The sequence below is a fragment of the Poromitra crassiceps genome (assembly GCF_964638095.1).
Source record: "Poromitra crassiceps genome assembly, chromosome: 6".
In the NCBI taxonomy this organism is placed as follows: Eukaryota; Metazoa; Chordata; class Actinopteri; order Beryciformes; family Melamphaidae; genus Poromitra; species Poromitra crassiceps.
The window spans coordinates 41,587,638-41,601,961 of NC_139627.1; the positions used below are offsets into that span (position 1 = coordinate 41,587,638).

General features: G+C 44.0%; 1 protein-coding gene across 1 annotated transcript; it reads left to right on the plus strand.

The window, feature by feature from the left end:
- Positions 1–1,459: 1,459 nt before the first annotated feature.
- Positions 1,460–14,324, plus strand: cog3 (component of oligomeric golgi complex 3; the record flags this gene model as incomplete). Its single annotated transcript, XM_083638434.1, has 23 exons — positions 1,460–1,630; positions 1,950–2,096; positions 2,192–2,253; positions 2,433–2,598; positions 3,538–3,612; positions 4,127–4,219; positions 4,622–4,747; positions 4,857–4,937; positions 5,069–5,112; positions 5,216–5,342; positions 7,164–7,255; positions 7,346–7,485; positions 7,787–7,947; positions 8,656–8,764; positions 8,873–8,991; positions 9,126–9,215; positions 10,781–10,901; positions 11,189–11,277; positions 11,400–11,534; positions 11,981–12,056; positions 12,172–12,299; positions 12,604–12,702; positions 13,177–14,324. 23 exons carry the CDS (start codon positions 1,460–1,462, stop codon positions 13,204–13,206), a joined length of 2,481 nt encoding a protein of 826 aa, XP_083494560.1. The 3' UTR covers positions 13,207–14,324.

Consider the following 14,324-nt stretch of genomic DNA (forward strand, 5'->3'; position numbering starts at 1 on the left):
CTAGCTTGCTACCGCTAGGTCGCTCGAGCCGTTTGATCACCAACTTTTCCTCCGCCGTTCCTCCTCACTCTCTCCCCTCTCGACCGAATCAGAGGCGCTACCGCTTCACTTGCTGACACCAATGTAACGGATCGTGTATCCGCCAAGGAAGAGAGAGTTCCTTGGCGTGGTCATGAGTGGTCATGGCGTCTAACTTTCTGTAATAAAACATTTAAAAGTGTGACAACTCTTGTCTTGCAGGAGCCTGGTGTTGGGGTCATTAGGCTGATTGGGTGCACCTGGGCCTGGTGCACTCAGGCTTAAGAAGACTTTCAGACCATTCTGCTCTCTCCCTCCTCACATATGCACCTTTTGTTCTGTTTGTTTAATGTAGTTTGTGTTGTTTAGTTATTTTCCCGTTGTAGTTAATAAATTAGTTTTTTCTTTTATTTTGGTGTATGACTCCCCTATGCTACAACCTGGCTCAAGGAAGTAACAAATGAGGGGAGTCATACACCAAAGTACTGTAACGGATCGTGTATCCGCCAAGGAACGGAGAGTTGTAGTTGGTACAGGTTCTTTATTGACAGGCTCATTCAGCTCCTAGCAGCTAGCTTCTCAGCTAGCTCTACACATGACACCCGCTCTAGCTCGCTCGCAGAACTAGACTGACATCCGGCCCGCGGCCGCTGGTCCTATATAGCCCCTTCCCCCTAGGAACACACCCACACACATTAGTTCCTAGCTGCAATCTAGACACTTCTATTGCACATCACATTACAGGTAATACCTGGATTACCTGGAACGCTACAGTACGGTAAGTTAAAACATTAATTTATTAACTAAAACTAAAATAAGGGGGAAATAACTAGACACCACAAACTACGTTCAACAATCGCATTGAACAGAACAAAATGTGCATCAGTGAGGCGGGAGATACTGAATGGTCTGAATGTCCCAATGAGTGCACTGGGCCCAGGAGCATCAGCCTAAATGAACACACCAGGCTCCTGCAAGACATGGCCAGGAGAGTAGGCTGCCTCCAACTGAGCACTATAGCCTCACACTATGCTAATGGCATAAATTCCAAACAAGAAAATGCATCTTGATCCCTAGAGATCAAAACACAATAGAAACGATCAGAAAGACAAAGTAGAAACAAAAGTTCTGCTGGCCCAACAAGCCAAGTAACAAGCCTGAGGCCTAAAACCCAAATCTGCTGGAGAGGCTATTCTTGACCTACTTCTTGAATTACTCTGTATTCTTTCATACTTTTATTCTAAAGTTGATTAACTGCTGTATGTATGAAGCATAAAAGCATAAATGTGTTAGTTTAGTTTTCTCAACAGCACACAACGCACACAACAAAAGGAATGGGATGAATAATTGACCCTAGCCCCGCCCCTTTCCCGGAACAGGAAGTGTGGCGTGTTGTGTGTGTTGCTGGTGACGTTGGTGGGCTGCTGTCCAAAGCAAACTGATGATGGCGTCTACAGACCAGTCTCATCTGGAGCTAACAGAGAAAGAAACGCGTGAGAAACTTTCGTTATGGGACCGCCGCACCGACGCCACGGCCCCGCTCACAGACAGGCAGATGGACTCTGTTCTGGAGATCCAAACCGCCGCTGAAACTCTCCCCGTCCCTCCAGAGGTGAGAGGTGACACCGAAGACAGCTAACGTTAGCTATAGCTAACGAGCTGGCTACTTTTCTAATACCAGTTTACTACAGTACAAACGGCAATGTTACTGACAGGTTCTGGCTGACGTTATGTGTTATTACTCGCCGGCTGTGTTTACAGTAGGATACTAACGTGAAGTCAGATCACGGAATGCTAGCTGTAGCTATGCTAGTTTGGTGGAGAGACTTGCTCTGGTCTGGACTCCGCCACGTCAAGCCAGTCTGACAGAATTAAATGAAGGCTAGTCAAATAATGCAGAAAGAAACAGAGAGCCCCGCTTTGTTTTTCAGTTGCCCATTGAGGACCTGTGCAGCCTGTCGTCGCGGTCCTTGCAGTCCCCATTCACAACAACAGTCCCCGCTTCAACAGAGGACGTCCTGCTCAAGGGTTTCCAGATGCTTGACATGGAGAGCGACAGGATAGAAACCGCACAACAGGTGACTTTCCTTAGCACAGTGCGTGTAGCTAGCTACATACTGCAAACGATCAGATGCGCAGTGTGCTAACTGATTGTTGTCGATCTGTTTTGCAGTTTTTTTCCTGGTTTGCAAAGTTAGAAACAACCATGGACCAGGATGAGAGCGCAAAATACAGGTGCTTTTATTTTTGACAAGTCTGGTGACATGCTGGTATGAATGAATGGCATGTGTATTGGTTGGATGCTTGTTTTGAGAAGGGCAGGCAGGTTTCTTTAAAAGTTAATATGTGGTTTATTGTGTTGTCTATAACTGCTAATACTAATAGATCATACTGTATGTGTGCTTCTCCATTAGGAAAACCAGAGACCATCTAAATTGCTACCAGGAGCAATGTAATGCTATTCTGACAGATGTGAATGCAGCTCTTGAGCACTTGGACTCCCTTCAGAAGCAGTACCTGTTTGTGTCCAATAAGACAGGCACCCTGCATGAAGCCTGTGAACAGCTCCTAAAGGAGCAGGTAAGACATTCTTATGGTCCGGGACAGACCAATCAATATTTGTGAATGTGAGCAACATCTCTCCAAATGCCAGAGACCACAAAATGAAGATGATAGCCTATGTCAAATAAGACACAGCACTGGAACGGTTTCATAGAGAATGAATTGGGAAATATTTACTGGAGATCAGGGTAAACACATTTTCTAGTTGTGAACACTACTATCTAACAGCTTGCTTGAATATAAAATGGTAGACAAGCATTCTGTGGGTCAACAAAATCAGTCTTGTATTCCATTCATTCTCTTAGTAGCATGATTTGACATCTTGTTTACACTGTAGGTTTGATTCTTAGTTCTCTGCCCTTTTTTTCTCTCTGTCAGAAAGATGCTCACGTTCACAAACATAGATTGGACTATTCTAGACTAGTAAAAAGTTGATGATTTTGTAAATTAAAGGTGCTGTACTGTAACTGATTTTTTTGTTAAAATAAGTGTTAAATGGCTCTATATTCTGACAGCAATTACTGAAATAGTGTTTGGTCAGTAAGTTGGAACTCCCAACCCCCCGCTGTCCTCTATCTCTCTCCTGTAGCCCTGCATGCAGGGCGGATGTATCACCGCAACTGTAACTCGTAGAGACTCATGGATGGCGGCGTTGGATTCGGGGTGAAACAATACATATACCTTATGTAGTCCTTTTAAAAGCATCGTGATCCAACCTTTCGTTTCTCAAAAAGTAAACATTTCTCTGATTGGATAGTGGGAGGGGGTGACTGCCCACTATCCACTGACCAAACACTATTTCAGTGATTGCTGTCAGAATATTGAGCCATTTAACACTTATTTTAACACACACAAACATCACTTACAGCACCTTTAAGGGGTATTATTCTTTAAATGAAATGAAATTGCCGTACATTATTCCAACAAACATAGCTTCTTTTCTGTTTTTTTTTGCAGGCAGAGCTGGTTGACCTGGCAGAGAGCATACAGCAGAAACTGTCGTATTTTAATGAGCTCGAAAACATTAACACGGTATGCTGGATTATGTTTCTTTTTTTCACCTATTGCTCTTGCTGTTGTGTGTCTGTATCTTAGAACATTCAATAACTAAATGTCTATATTTAAAATGTTCTATCACTTTATTGTTTCTGAGGGGAAATGGCCAAGGAATGAAATTGAAAAGAAGATATGAACAGAATTATTATTAATAAAAAGAGAAAGGAGAATGTAATGAGCGATTATGTCCCAGAACGCAAACATTATTTTGAAGAAAATCAGACATCAGTTGTCTCACCTCAACCACACATGTCTCATAAATACACATTCATATCTTGCCAGTGGTAAAATAAATGCAATATATAATGGTAAATGGTAAATATATAATATACAGTGTATATATGTAGAGAGAGAGAGAAGAAAGAAAGGGACATTATATATTTTTCTGTTGGAAACTAAGGGACATTATATATTTTTCTGTTGGAAACTGACCCGAAACTTAAAATAATGCAAAACAATTTCATGGCTTGCTTTCTCCGTTTCTTTGCAGAAATTGAACTCGCCCAACTTGTCTGTAAATAGTGAAGGCTTTATACCAATGCTGTCAAAGTTGGATGACTGTATTGAGTATGTTTCTTCCCATGTAAGTAGCTTGCAGTCTCTCGCCAACATTTTTATTCTATATGTGCAGATCTCATCTTTACTTTAGTGAATACATTACCATTGTGTATTATTTACATTACATTACGTCGTTTAGCAGACGCTTTTATCCAAAGCGACTTACAATATCACATTTTTGTCAACATTTTCTAACATGGTTTAGAAATGCTCCTTATACATTTGATTTAATCATTTTAACATATTCTGCGAGTGCCCGAAGACTAATAACTTTGATGCTTTCAGTGATGAAATCAAGACATCCCTAACCCTCACAGTATACTGTTGACTTGTAGTCATTACAGAATGGGGGTAATGTGGTCTGCATTGGAATGCATGTGATCACGATGTAAGCTCTCTCACACTTGTTTATCCCTGTCGATTGCAGCCCAATTTCAAGGACTACCCAGTTTATCTGGCCAAGTTTAGACAGTCTCTTTCCAAAGCTATGCACTTCATGAAGAGCCACATTGTGAACACTATGCAGAATCTCACAAGCCAGTTAACAAAAAGGGTAAGGGAAAATTATATTAGGAAGGAATCACTATTTACATAACACAGTTAATATATACACAATCATATGTCTGGTCCAGTATGTTGAAACACCCCTTGTCTTTTTCCAGGATCCCTTGGCCTTGGCCAATGCAGACAATGCCTTTACACTGTACTATGTCAAGTTTAGAGCAGCTGCACCAAAAGTCAGAGTGAGTATAATATTGTTTTATTGTCATCCTCTAAATTCATACAGAGCATTGTTTTGCATACATTATGTTTTATATAATATCACAATGGTGGATTAGCACAAGATTGACATTAACTGTACTTTTTCTTTCAGTCTCTGATTGAACAGATAGAGCAACGGGCTGAGAAGATTCCAGAGTAAGTATTGGGATCTCTGCATGATAAAACAGCATAAGACCTTTTGCACTGTACTGTACCTCACGCGAAATGAGCTCATCCCTCCATGTGCTGATGTGAGCAGATACCATCAGCTCCTAGAGGAGATCCACCAGTGCTACCTGGACCAGAGAGAGCAGCTCCTCAGCCCCAGCATCACATCCACCATTACTGAGCTGAACAACCAAAACAGCAAAGACCACTGTGCGCTGGTGAGGCACGGCTGCTTCCAAGTGGAGCTCCCCTTTTGACAAGTAGAGCTGCAGGGGCCAGTTGCACAAAGCACCTTAAGTTAAGATTTTCCGTAGAGTCCGAGTTAAGGTGTCCATAAGATAAAATCGGTTGCACAAAACGCCCTTAAATCTTATCTTATTAGATATTATAGGTTAAACATTTTAAGGAAAACGTAAGCACAAGATTTAAGGGTGTTTTGTGAAGCCGATTTTATTTCATGGACACCTTAACTCTGACTCTAAGGAAACTCTTAACTTAAGGTGCTTTTGGTCTGCAGAGCCTTTATATGTTGTTTTTAGAACCACAGGTATAAGGTTATGCTTGCACTGTGTTCCTGCAGCATTTTAAAAATTACACAATTGTTCTAATGGGGGCACTATATGCACTGACGTCACTTTCCCACTGGAACACGCCCCCTCAATCGGGACCTCTGTTGTTTGGAGCAGCAGGTGCCATTTACTGTATGTAGGCTGATTACTGCATTCAAGCTGAACGTTGCTGCCACTCAGTGGGCGTGACCCCGCAGTGACTTCTGCCTCTGTGACGTCACGTGCATACCCTCTATACTTATTGGTCAACATTTCTTACTCAAATGTGATATCTCAGACACCACTGGTGTTTTTATGCCTCCGCCGCCGGCGATAGCCAGGCCGGAGGCATTATGGATCCGGGTTGTCCATCCGTATGTCCGTCCGTATGATGTTCGTTAACGCGATAACTGAGGAACGCCTTGACGGAATTTCATCAAATTTGCCTTAAACTTCCACTTGGACTCAAGGATGAACTGATTCGATTTTGGTGGTCAAAGGGCAAGGTCACTGTGACCTCTCGAATGCCATTTTCAAGCTTGTTAACGCGATATCTGAGGAACGCCTTGACGGAATTTAATCAAATTTGCCTTAAACATCCACTTAGGCTCAAGGATGATCTGATTAGATTTTGGTGGTCAAAGGTCAAGGTCACTGTGACCTCTCCAACGCCATTTTCAAGTTCGTTAACGCAATATCTCAAGAAGAGCTTGATAGAATTTCTTCTGATTTGGCTCAAACATCGACTTGGATGCAAGGATGAACTGATTCCATTTTGGTGGTCAAAGGTCAAGGTCACTGTGACCTCTCGAATGCCATTTTAAAGCTTGTTAACGCGATATCTCAGGAATGTCTTGATTGAATTTCTTCAAATTTGCCTCAAATGTCCACTTGAACTGATGAACTGATTACGGTGGTCAAAGTTCAAGGTCACTGTGACACACCCAATTTCCAAGCTCTGTAACGCAACATCTCAGGAGCGCCTTGATGGATTTTCTTCCAATTTGCCTCAAATGGCGATTTGGACTCAAGAATGAACTAATGGCGGAGGCATAAGTCCACGTTGCGGTCGTTCTAGTTTGTGTTTGTTGTTGTTGTTTTTTTTTTTTGGGGGGGGGGTTCATTTCCCCCTTTATTAGATAGGACAGTAGATGAAAGGAGAGGTGGTGAGAGAGATGAGATGACATGTGGCAAAAGGCCATGCGTGATCCACCCCACTGCTCCAATTTGGATGAGAGTTGGAGGCTTGATGTGTTTTGGCAGCACTGTGTGCTGGCCTTTAAAAAGATGACATTAGCCTGATGGGGCACTATAATTAAAGGTCAACATTTGTAACTTTGAAAGGCCCTACCTCCTACACTGCAACTCCAATTGACATGAAGCTTGTTAGAAATTACACCGATTGGCCTCATGGGAGCGCTATAATTAAAGGTTAAAGGCTTTAACGATGGGTTTACCTGCTGCTGGTGTTGATCATGTGTGTTCCTGTAGGTCCGCAGAGGCTGTGCCTTCATGGTTCATGTCTGCCAGGATGAACACCAGCTCTACAATGAGTTCTTCTCTAAACCTTCAACAAAACTTGAGTGAGTTGAACCTGCCTCAGTGGTAACATGATCATTGAGTAGCCAGTGTCATGGTTTTGAACTTTAAAAAGTGTTTTTATTCCTTAACAGCGAGTTGCTGGAGACGTTGTGTTTGTCGTTGTACGACGTCCTCCGGCCGCTAATCATCCACGTTATCCACCTGGAAACCCTGTCGGAGCTCTGCGGCATCCTCAAGAACGAGATGCTGGAAGACCACGTTCATAACAATGGTGTGTCTGCTGTTCTTTTTCTCCTTATTCAAGCCTTTTTTAACCCGTGAGCATAAAAATGCAAAGAACTGTGTAAAGAAATGGGAAAGCGTCATATACATGTAGCTATCATGCTTTTTTATAAGGCAAAGCTGTGTGATGTCTGTGTAGTAAGTGTTTGTTTGTGTGGGTGTGTTTGTTTGGGCATGTGTGGGTGGGTGTTTGTGCGATTGTGTGCATTTTTGCGTGGGTGTTTGTGCGTGCGTGTGTGTGTGTTTTTGGGGGCGTCTGCATGGGTGTGTGTGTGTGTGCGTGCGTGCAGCTGCTCAGTTGGGGGCCTTCGATGCGGTGGTAAAGCAGATGCTGGAGGATGTCCAGGAGAGGCTGGTCTACAGGACACACATCTACATCCAGACAGACATCACCGGCTACAACCCAGCTCCAGGCGACCTGGCCTACCCAGAGAAGCTAGAGATGATGGAGGCAAGTCCTGTGCTGAAAGGGACATAGCTTTATGCTTTAATGTCATCAGAATATCCATCACGTGTAATAAATTGTATTACTTCATTATTATTCATCTTATTGAGGACATATTATGATTGTATATATATATATGTAACGGCGTTGTGTAGGTGGTACGTGCAGCAACCCATGTTAAGGGCTTGCCCAGGGGTGGATTCGAACTGCCGACCCTCGGCTTGGGAGACCGACATGTGACTCACGAGGAATCCACGCTGATTCAACTCTGTTACATATATATATATATATACATACATACATACATACACACACACACACACACACACACAGCCACACACATTTGGGAATATTTGGAGCTATATTTTTTTTTCACCCCCCCCCCCCCCCCGCATCCTGACCTACTCAAAACGGCCCCTGTGTGTTGCTTTTTCTCAGCCTATGGATGTGAGACATCTCCTTGGTAGGGCAGCAGGCACATAACTCTGATTGTTACCGTTTTTTCTTTCTTATTCTTCAAGGTTATTTTGTTGGTGAAATTGGATTTATAGTAATTTGCCATGACAAATGTGTTAAAAATGGAAAATGTAACTTGTATAAACCTGTAGTCACATCAAAACATGAAAAGGGGGACTTTCCGATGTCTAACATTTTCTGTCTCTCTCAAAACTCTCACCCTCCCTTATACTCCCCCCCCCTCTCTCTTGTCAATAGAGGATCGCTCAGAGCTTGAAGGAGGAGCAGATGAAGCTGATGTCACAGGAGTCCATGTTCTCTGATGTGCAGCTTGAGGATCCTGATTCCAGGAGGAACAGTAATGCCGGTCGGTGTTTCCAGATTGCGGAACTCTCTCTCTCTCTCTCTCTCTCGCAACTTTTGGTGTGATTGTCATTCGCTTGACAGCTCTTCCCCCTTTGCACCACGAATACAGGGAGTGCAGAGGCATCACGCCTACAGACTTCCATCTCTCCTGCTGATCTGCACGGCATGTGGTACCCTACTGTCAGACGAACGCTGGTTTGTCTGTCCAAGCTCTACAGATGCATAGATGTGAGTCTTCGCTTCCCATTATGCACACATCTATATGTATTTTATGACATCTTATCCAAAGATATGGCATCTTTATCCCACCACTGCATCTCCTTTCCCTCTGTGTTGCTGACTGTGACTTGGTGCCTTTCCAGAGAGCAGTGTTCCAGGGCTTATCTCAAGAAGCCTTATCTGCCTGTATCCAGTCCCTGCTTAAAGCTTCTGATATCATCCTTAAAAACAAGGTTGGCACAGATGTTTTAAAGAGTAAAGCACCGCTTTGTATTACAGAACTTTTAAGATTGTGTCTATATTGGAAAAGCATAACTGGGAAAAGTGCCCTTTCTTTCAGTGTAGTTCCCTGTTTGAGCAAATGTGTTCCATGTTGTTCAGATTCCTTCAGGCTGGAGTTTCCTTACTTAACGACAGCAGCTGGGATGTCATTTAAAACTGTACATCACGCTCTACAGAGTGTCCAGCAGAGCATCCTTTATGTATTGGCTTCTCTCACCTTCAAAGTTGCCGTCAATATCCGTGTGAACTGGCCCGTTCCAACCTAACACTTCAAATTAACTCATTCAGTGCCAGCCACTTTTTGAGAACGGATGCTCCCAGTGCCAGAGTTTTCAGAGCGTTTTCAGTGATTTCTCGAGGCCCACAGAATATTGTGTGATATTACTATGTAAACACCGAACACGCACAAGAACGAGCTGGCTCTATTGTATCATCAGCAAAAAAAAGTTTATTGATACCATTTTCCGTTCTTTAGTTATGAGCCGGAGAAGATAGGTTGTTTTCAGCGTTTTCAGGCTTTTCAAATTATTAGCTGAGATAATCCGCCTTTTGTGAAATGCAGCATTTCAAGCACATTCACTGAGTCTGAAGATAATATTTTCTGATGTAGTGACGTAGTTGTTGTGTGATGCCCTGCCTATGTGCCCTGCGTGCACCACCCCCCTCCCCCCCTCCCCCCGTAAACTCCTCCCCACACTGCACACAGCCTCACGCAACCATTTGGAGTGCTGCGTTTGTGTGCTGCTGTCGGCTCTCAGCGCTACAGCAGGGAAGAGCCAACCCGGATTGCTGAATGGTTTGGCGTCAGGGGCTGCTTTCCTGGCTGCTAATCGGTTGGAGAAACTATACAGACAGACAGACAGACAGACAGGGACAGAGGGGCTCAGTTGTGAGCGCGGATTGACTCCTGTTCGGAGCCAATGTCAGCTCCCGCGACAGAGCAAATGGCTCTGGGAGCATGCATCGGGTTGTCTTTGATCCACGGCTTTTAGGCTGTTTCTCGGACCTGTCTCTAATCTGGACTGCACCGAGCAAGCACTGTCGCCACCTAATGAGTCCGTAAAATAGGTTATACACCTCCAATAGCTACTATAGTTGTACAGGAGCTGCGGAAGGCTTTGATCGACGTCCCACCGTCAAAAAACGCATTGGACGTCGAAGGACGTCCGTGGCATTCTACGTCACTATTTAATTGGACGTCGAAGGACGTCCATGGCATTCAATGAGTTAATGCCGCCACATCAATCCCGGAGGACATGTTTCCGCCCCATGTTGATGATGTCTTCTTCCAATACTTTAGTCACTGGCTGTGCAATAAATGTGTTCAGCCGCCTATTTCCTCACAGTATTATGCCCCTTTCCAGCTGTGGTTAACAGTTATTAATTAGATATTTCCCTTATCTCAAAGCATGTGATTCCTTTTTTAATGGTCTCTGTTGCTCAGTTAGTCAGCAGATGCCCTTTAGTGGCGACCGCCTGCAGTGGATGTAACAGTATGGTCTCATATCTTCTCTAGACACAAATAGACGGGCAGCTCTTCCTGATCAAGCACCTGCTGATAATGCGCGAACAGATTGCCCCCTTCCATACCGATTTTGCCATCAAAGAAATCTCGCTGGACCTGAAGAAAACTCGAGGTGAGCTAATTAAAGGCGGAGGGGAACGGTGGTGTTCGGCTCCATAAAGCCACTCATTACATTCTTCATGCTCATTAAGTAACTTGTGCCCATCACATGCACCAATGGCAACAATTAATGTGGAAATGACAGTGTAATCCAACACCATAATGTACATCAACCGACGGCTCACAGGGCAGAGCCGCTCCTCCTCCTCCTCAGCCCTCATCTCAGTCAAGGTCATATTTAATTTGGAGCACTAGAGGGCGCTCTAGAGCCAAGATCTAATCTCTGTGCTTTGTGTTAAGACGCCGCCTTCAAAATCCTGAACCCCAGGGCTGTTCCCAAATTCTTCCGACTTAACAGTCACAACGCCATACTTGAATTCCTGTTAGAGGTAGAGTGCTTCTTCTTTCCCCCACCCCCCAACACATCATACACTTGATATACTTTGATAGCACCCTGCCTAGGGAAACGCCACGCGATGGTACTGAACCCTTTCTTCCCCACGGCCCCCAGGGAACACCGGAAATAAAGGAGCACTACATTGACTCTAAGAAGGAAGTGGACCGACACCTGAAGTTCAGCTGTGAGCAGTTCATCCAGCAGCAGACTCAGATCTTTGTGGGGAACCTTGAGGAGTTTCTCACCAAGGTAACTGTTAGATCGAATGCAGACTTCGCCTCAGGCGCCCACTGCATATTCTTCTACCTTAATTTTGTTTATATTTTCTCCCTTCACCTTTTTAATACCTTAGTTTTCTTATGCACTGGTCACATAAGGTCAGTGTTTTACTGACAAAACAAGATAAAATGTTCATTTTTCAACTAGGAAATGGCTAGCTACTTATTTGTGTGCGCGTGCTCTTCATCTAGTTGTAATTGTATGAATATGGAATTGTATTGATATCCAGAGCATATTTTCAGATTGGCTAAATTGGTAGCACTGTTGTCTGATGGTAGACACAAAACCCTTGGATTCAGGCCTGGAAACGCTCATCCCGAAAGATAGTTCTAGTGCTTGATTGCATGGATGACACAATAACACTAGCACATGGTTCAATCTGTCATGTGTTGCTGTGGCTCTCTGTCCACACCCAGGTGGCAGCTCTTAAAACTATGGCTATCCAAGGTGGTCCCACGTACAATCTCTCCCAGCAACCTTGGGCACAGCCAGGTAAGATTTGTCTCAGGAAATGCCAATGGCATCATAATTCATCATAGACTATAGCGCCTGCTAGAGGGCATGTCACTGTTTCCCCCCCCCCCCTGTGCCTCTATTCTCCTTTTAGCAAAGATCAACGATATCGTGATGGCTACCTACCGGGTGATGAAGAGCAAGCTGCCAAGCACTTTACAGAGCATGTCCTTGTACTTGGCTAACAGAGACACCGAGTTCATCCTTTTCAAGCCTGTTCGGGTGGGTGGCACAAACACAAGGGTCGAGTATTGATTGTATGGGTCGATCTCTTTGTTAAATTTCAATCAATCTTTTCATACATACCTCCAAGGCAAGAATATTTAACTATACATTTTCAGCTGAATGATCTCTAATAGAGAAATATTTATGCTCTCCGGCTACTGTTCATCAAGTACCAGGTTAAATGAAGCTGAATGAGGAGAAACAAATATTGCGGTTGACATGGAAACAAGAGACTTAGGCCAGATGGAAAGGTGGTACTCATGTCCTTCCAGCACTCGATAACAGAATGCCTTTTCCACAGAATAACATCCAACAGGTATTCCAGAGACTGCACGCCTTGCTTCAAGAGGAATACAGCGGGGAAGACCTTCAAATCATCGCATGTCCATCTATGGAGCAGGTGAGCCGTAGTGGCAGAGCACACCCAAAAGGCATCTGTCATCATCATAATAATATAAAAGGGAGTAAGTGGGCTCTGTTTGTTTCAATTTTTGTCCCACATTGGATGATGTCATCAGTGAGTGACATCACTGGTGATGTCATAGGCATTGTACATCACCAAAATCATCTTATGACATCACTGTTGATGTCATAGGCATTGTGACATCATCAGTGACATCATTATTAACCAAAATCATCTTATAGAAAGGCAGGTGAGGCCGTGCGCTGAGTGGCGTCCCTCGAGCACTCATGATGTGATCGGTGATGGTCACTCGAGCAATTGTGATGTCATCAGCGATGCGAAGTTGAGCAATTGTGCGCCACGCAGCAGCCGAGCTGCACTATGCGAGCCCGCAGCAATTTCTAGTAGGTTTATAAATACACTCGAACTCATGGTGAGCACTCACTCCCAGTTTTCCCGCTTCTCTTTCAGATTAACCTCCTGCTGTCTGTGAATAAGTAATGTCCAGGTCTGGTGGTGCAGCAGTGGCGGTGAGCAGCCTCTGGGTAGCAGAGTGGCTCTGTGACTCCGGCCTCGGCCGGGAGTCGTAAGCAGAGTTGAAGAGGTGACCAGAGGGACTCCCAGGCCCCGCGAGGCGGACCTGGAGCACAGACGGCAGCGAGATCCTACACAAGGCCAAAGATTCCCCCAACGGAGGCTCAGGAGAGCTCCGAGGGCGCTGAGGGTTCAGTTATGCATCCTCGTAGTCCATAACAAACAGGGAAGTGGAGGTCACTTGTTTTAGTACTGAGTTTGATCAATTTGTGTGGCTTAAATTGAAGCTGGGCTTGCTTTCATGTAGGAGAGATTCACTTGGACAAGGGGTTATTTTTAGATTACAACTGCATTTTCTCTGAACATCATAATATTTGGAGTCAAAAGAGTTTGCATACTAAGCGAGGGTGGAGGGTGAGCAGGGTGATTCATGTTGGAGTGTTCAGACAAAGACACTTGAGCTAACACGCTAACAGAGGCACTAATGGATGTTCATCAGCCAGGTAGCTAATAGGCAACAAGGGGCTAGCATTCACATTCACTTAATGGATTTAGAAGGATACAAAGAAAGAAATCCTGCACAATATGTAATTCCTCTATTTTAGCCTTTTCTTTGTAACATCCAGTAGATTTCTATGATGGCCTGTGTGCTACAGGGCTCTCAGGTTCAACAGGTTTCCCCCTTTGATGGCAGTCAATTCCAAATGTGTCCTTTACTTGTCAAATGTTTTCCTATAGATTCTTCCATTATGTCCTCCTTGTGAATGTTTTCGTCAACTGACTTGACTGGTTGCAAATATGTAAAAAAAGAAAAGACAATTAAGTCTTATGTTTTATACCTTTTCTTTTGTACCTAGGATGCTTAAAACTACTAATTTTAGTGGACCTTTGACATGAGCGCTTTTGCACTGTATATGAGCCTGAGATATGTAGGTATGTTTGCCAATGGTTCCCACAGAGTAACAAGGGCACTATGACACTGTCAAGTGCCACATTTCCTTTGGTGTGTCCTATATAAAATGATGTATATACCGGTAGGTAAACTATTTATGAACATGGTTGATTAAAAAAGTGGTTGATATCTA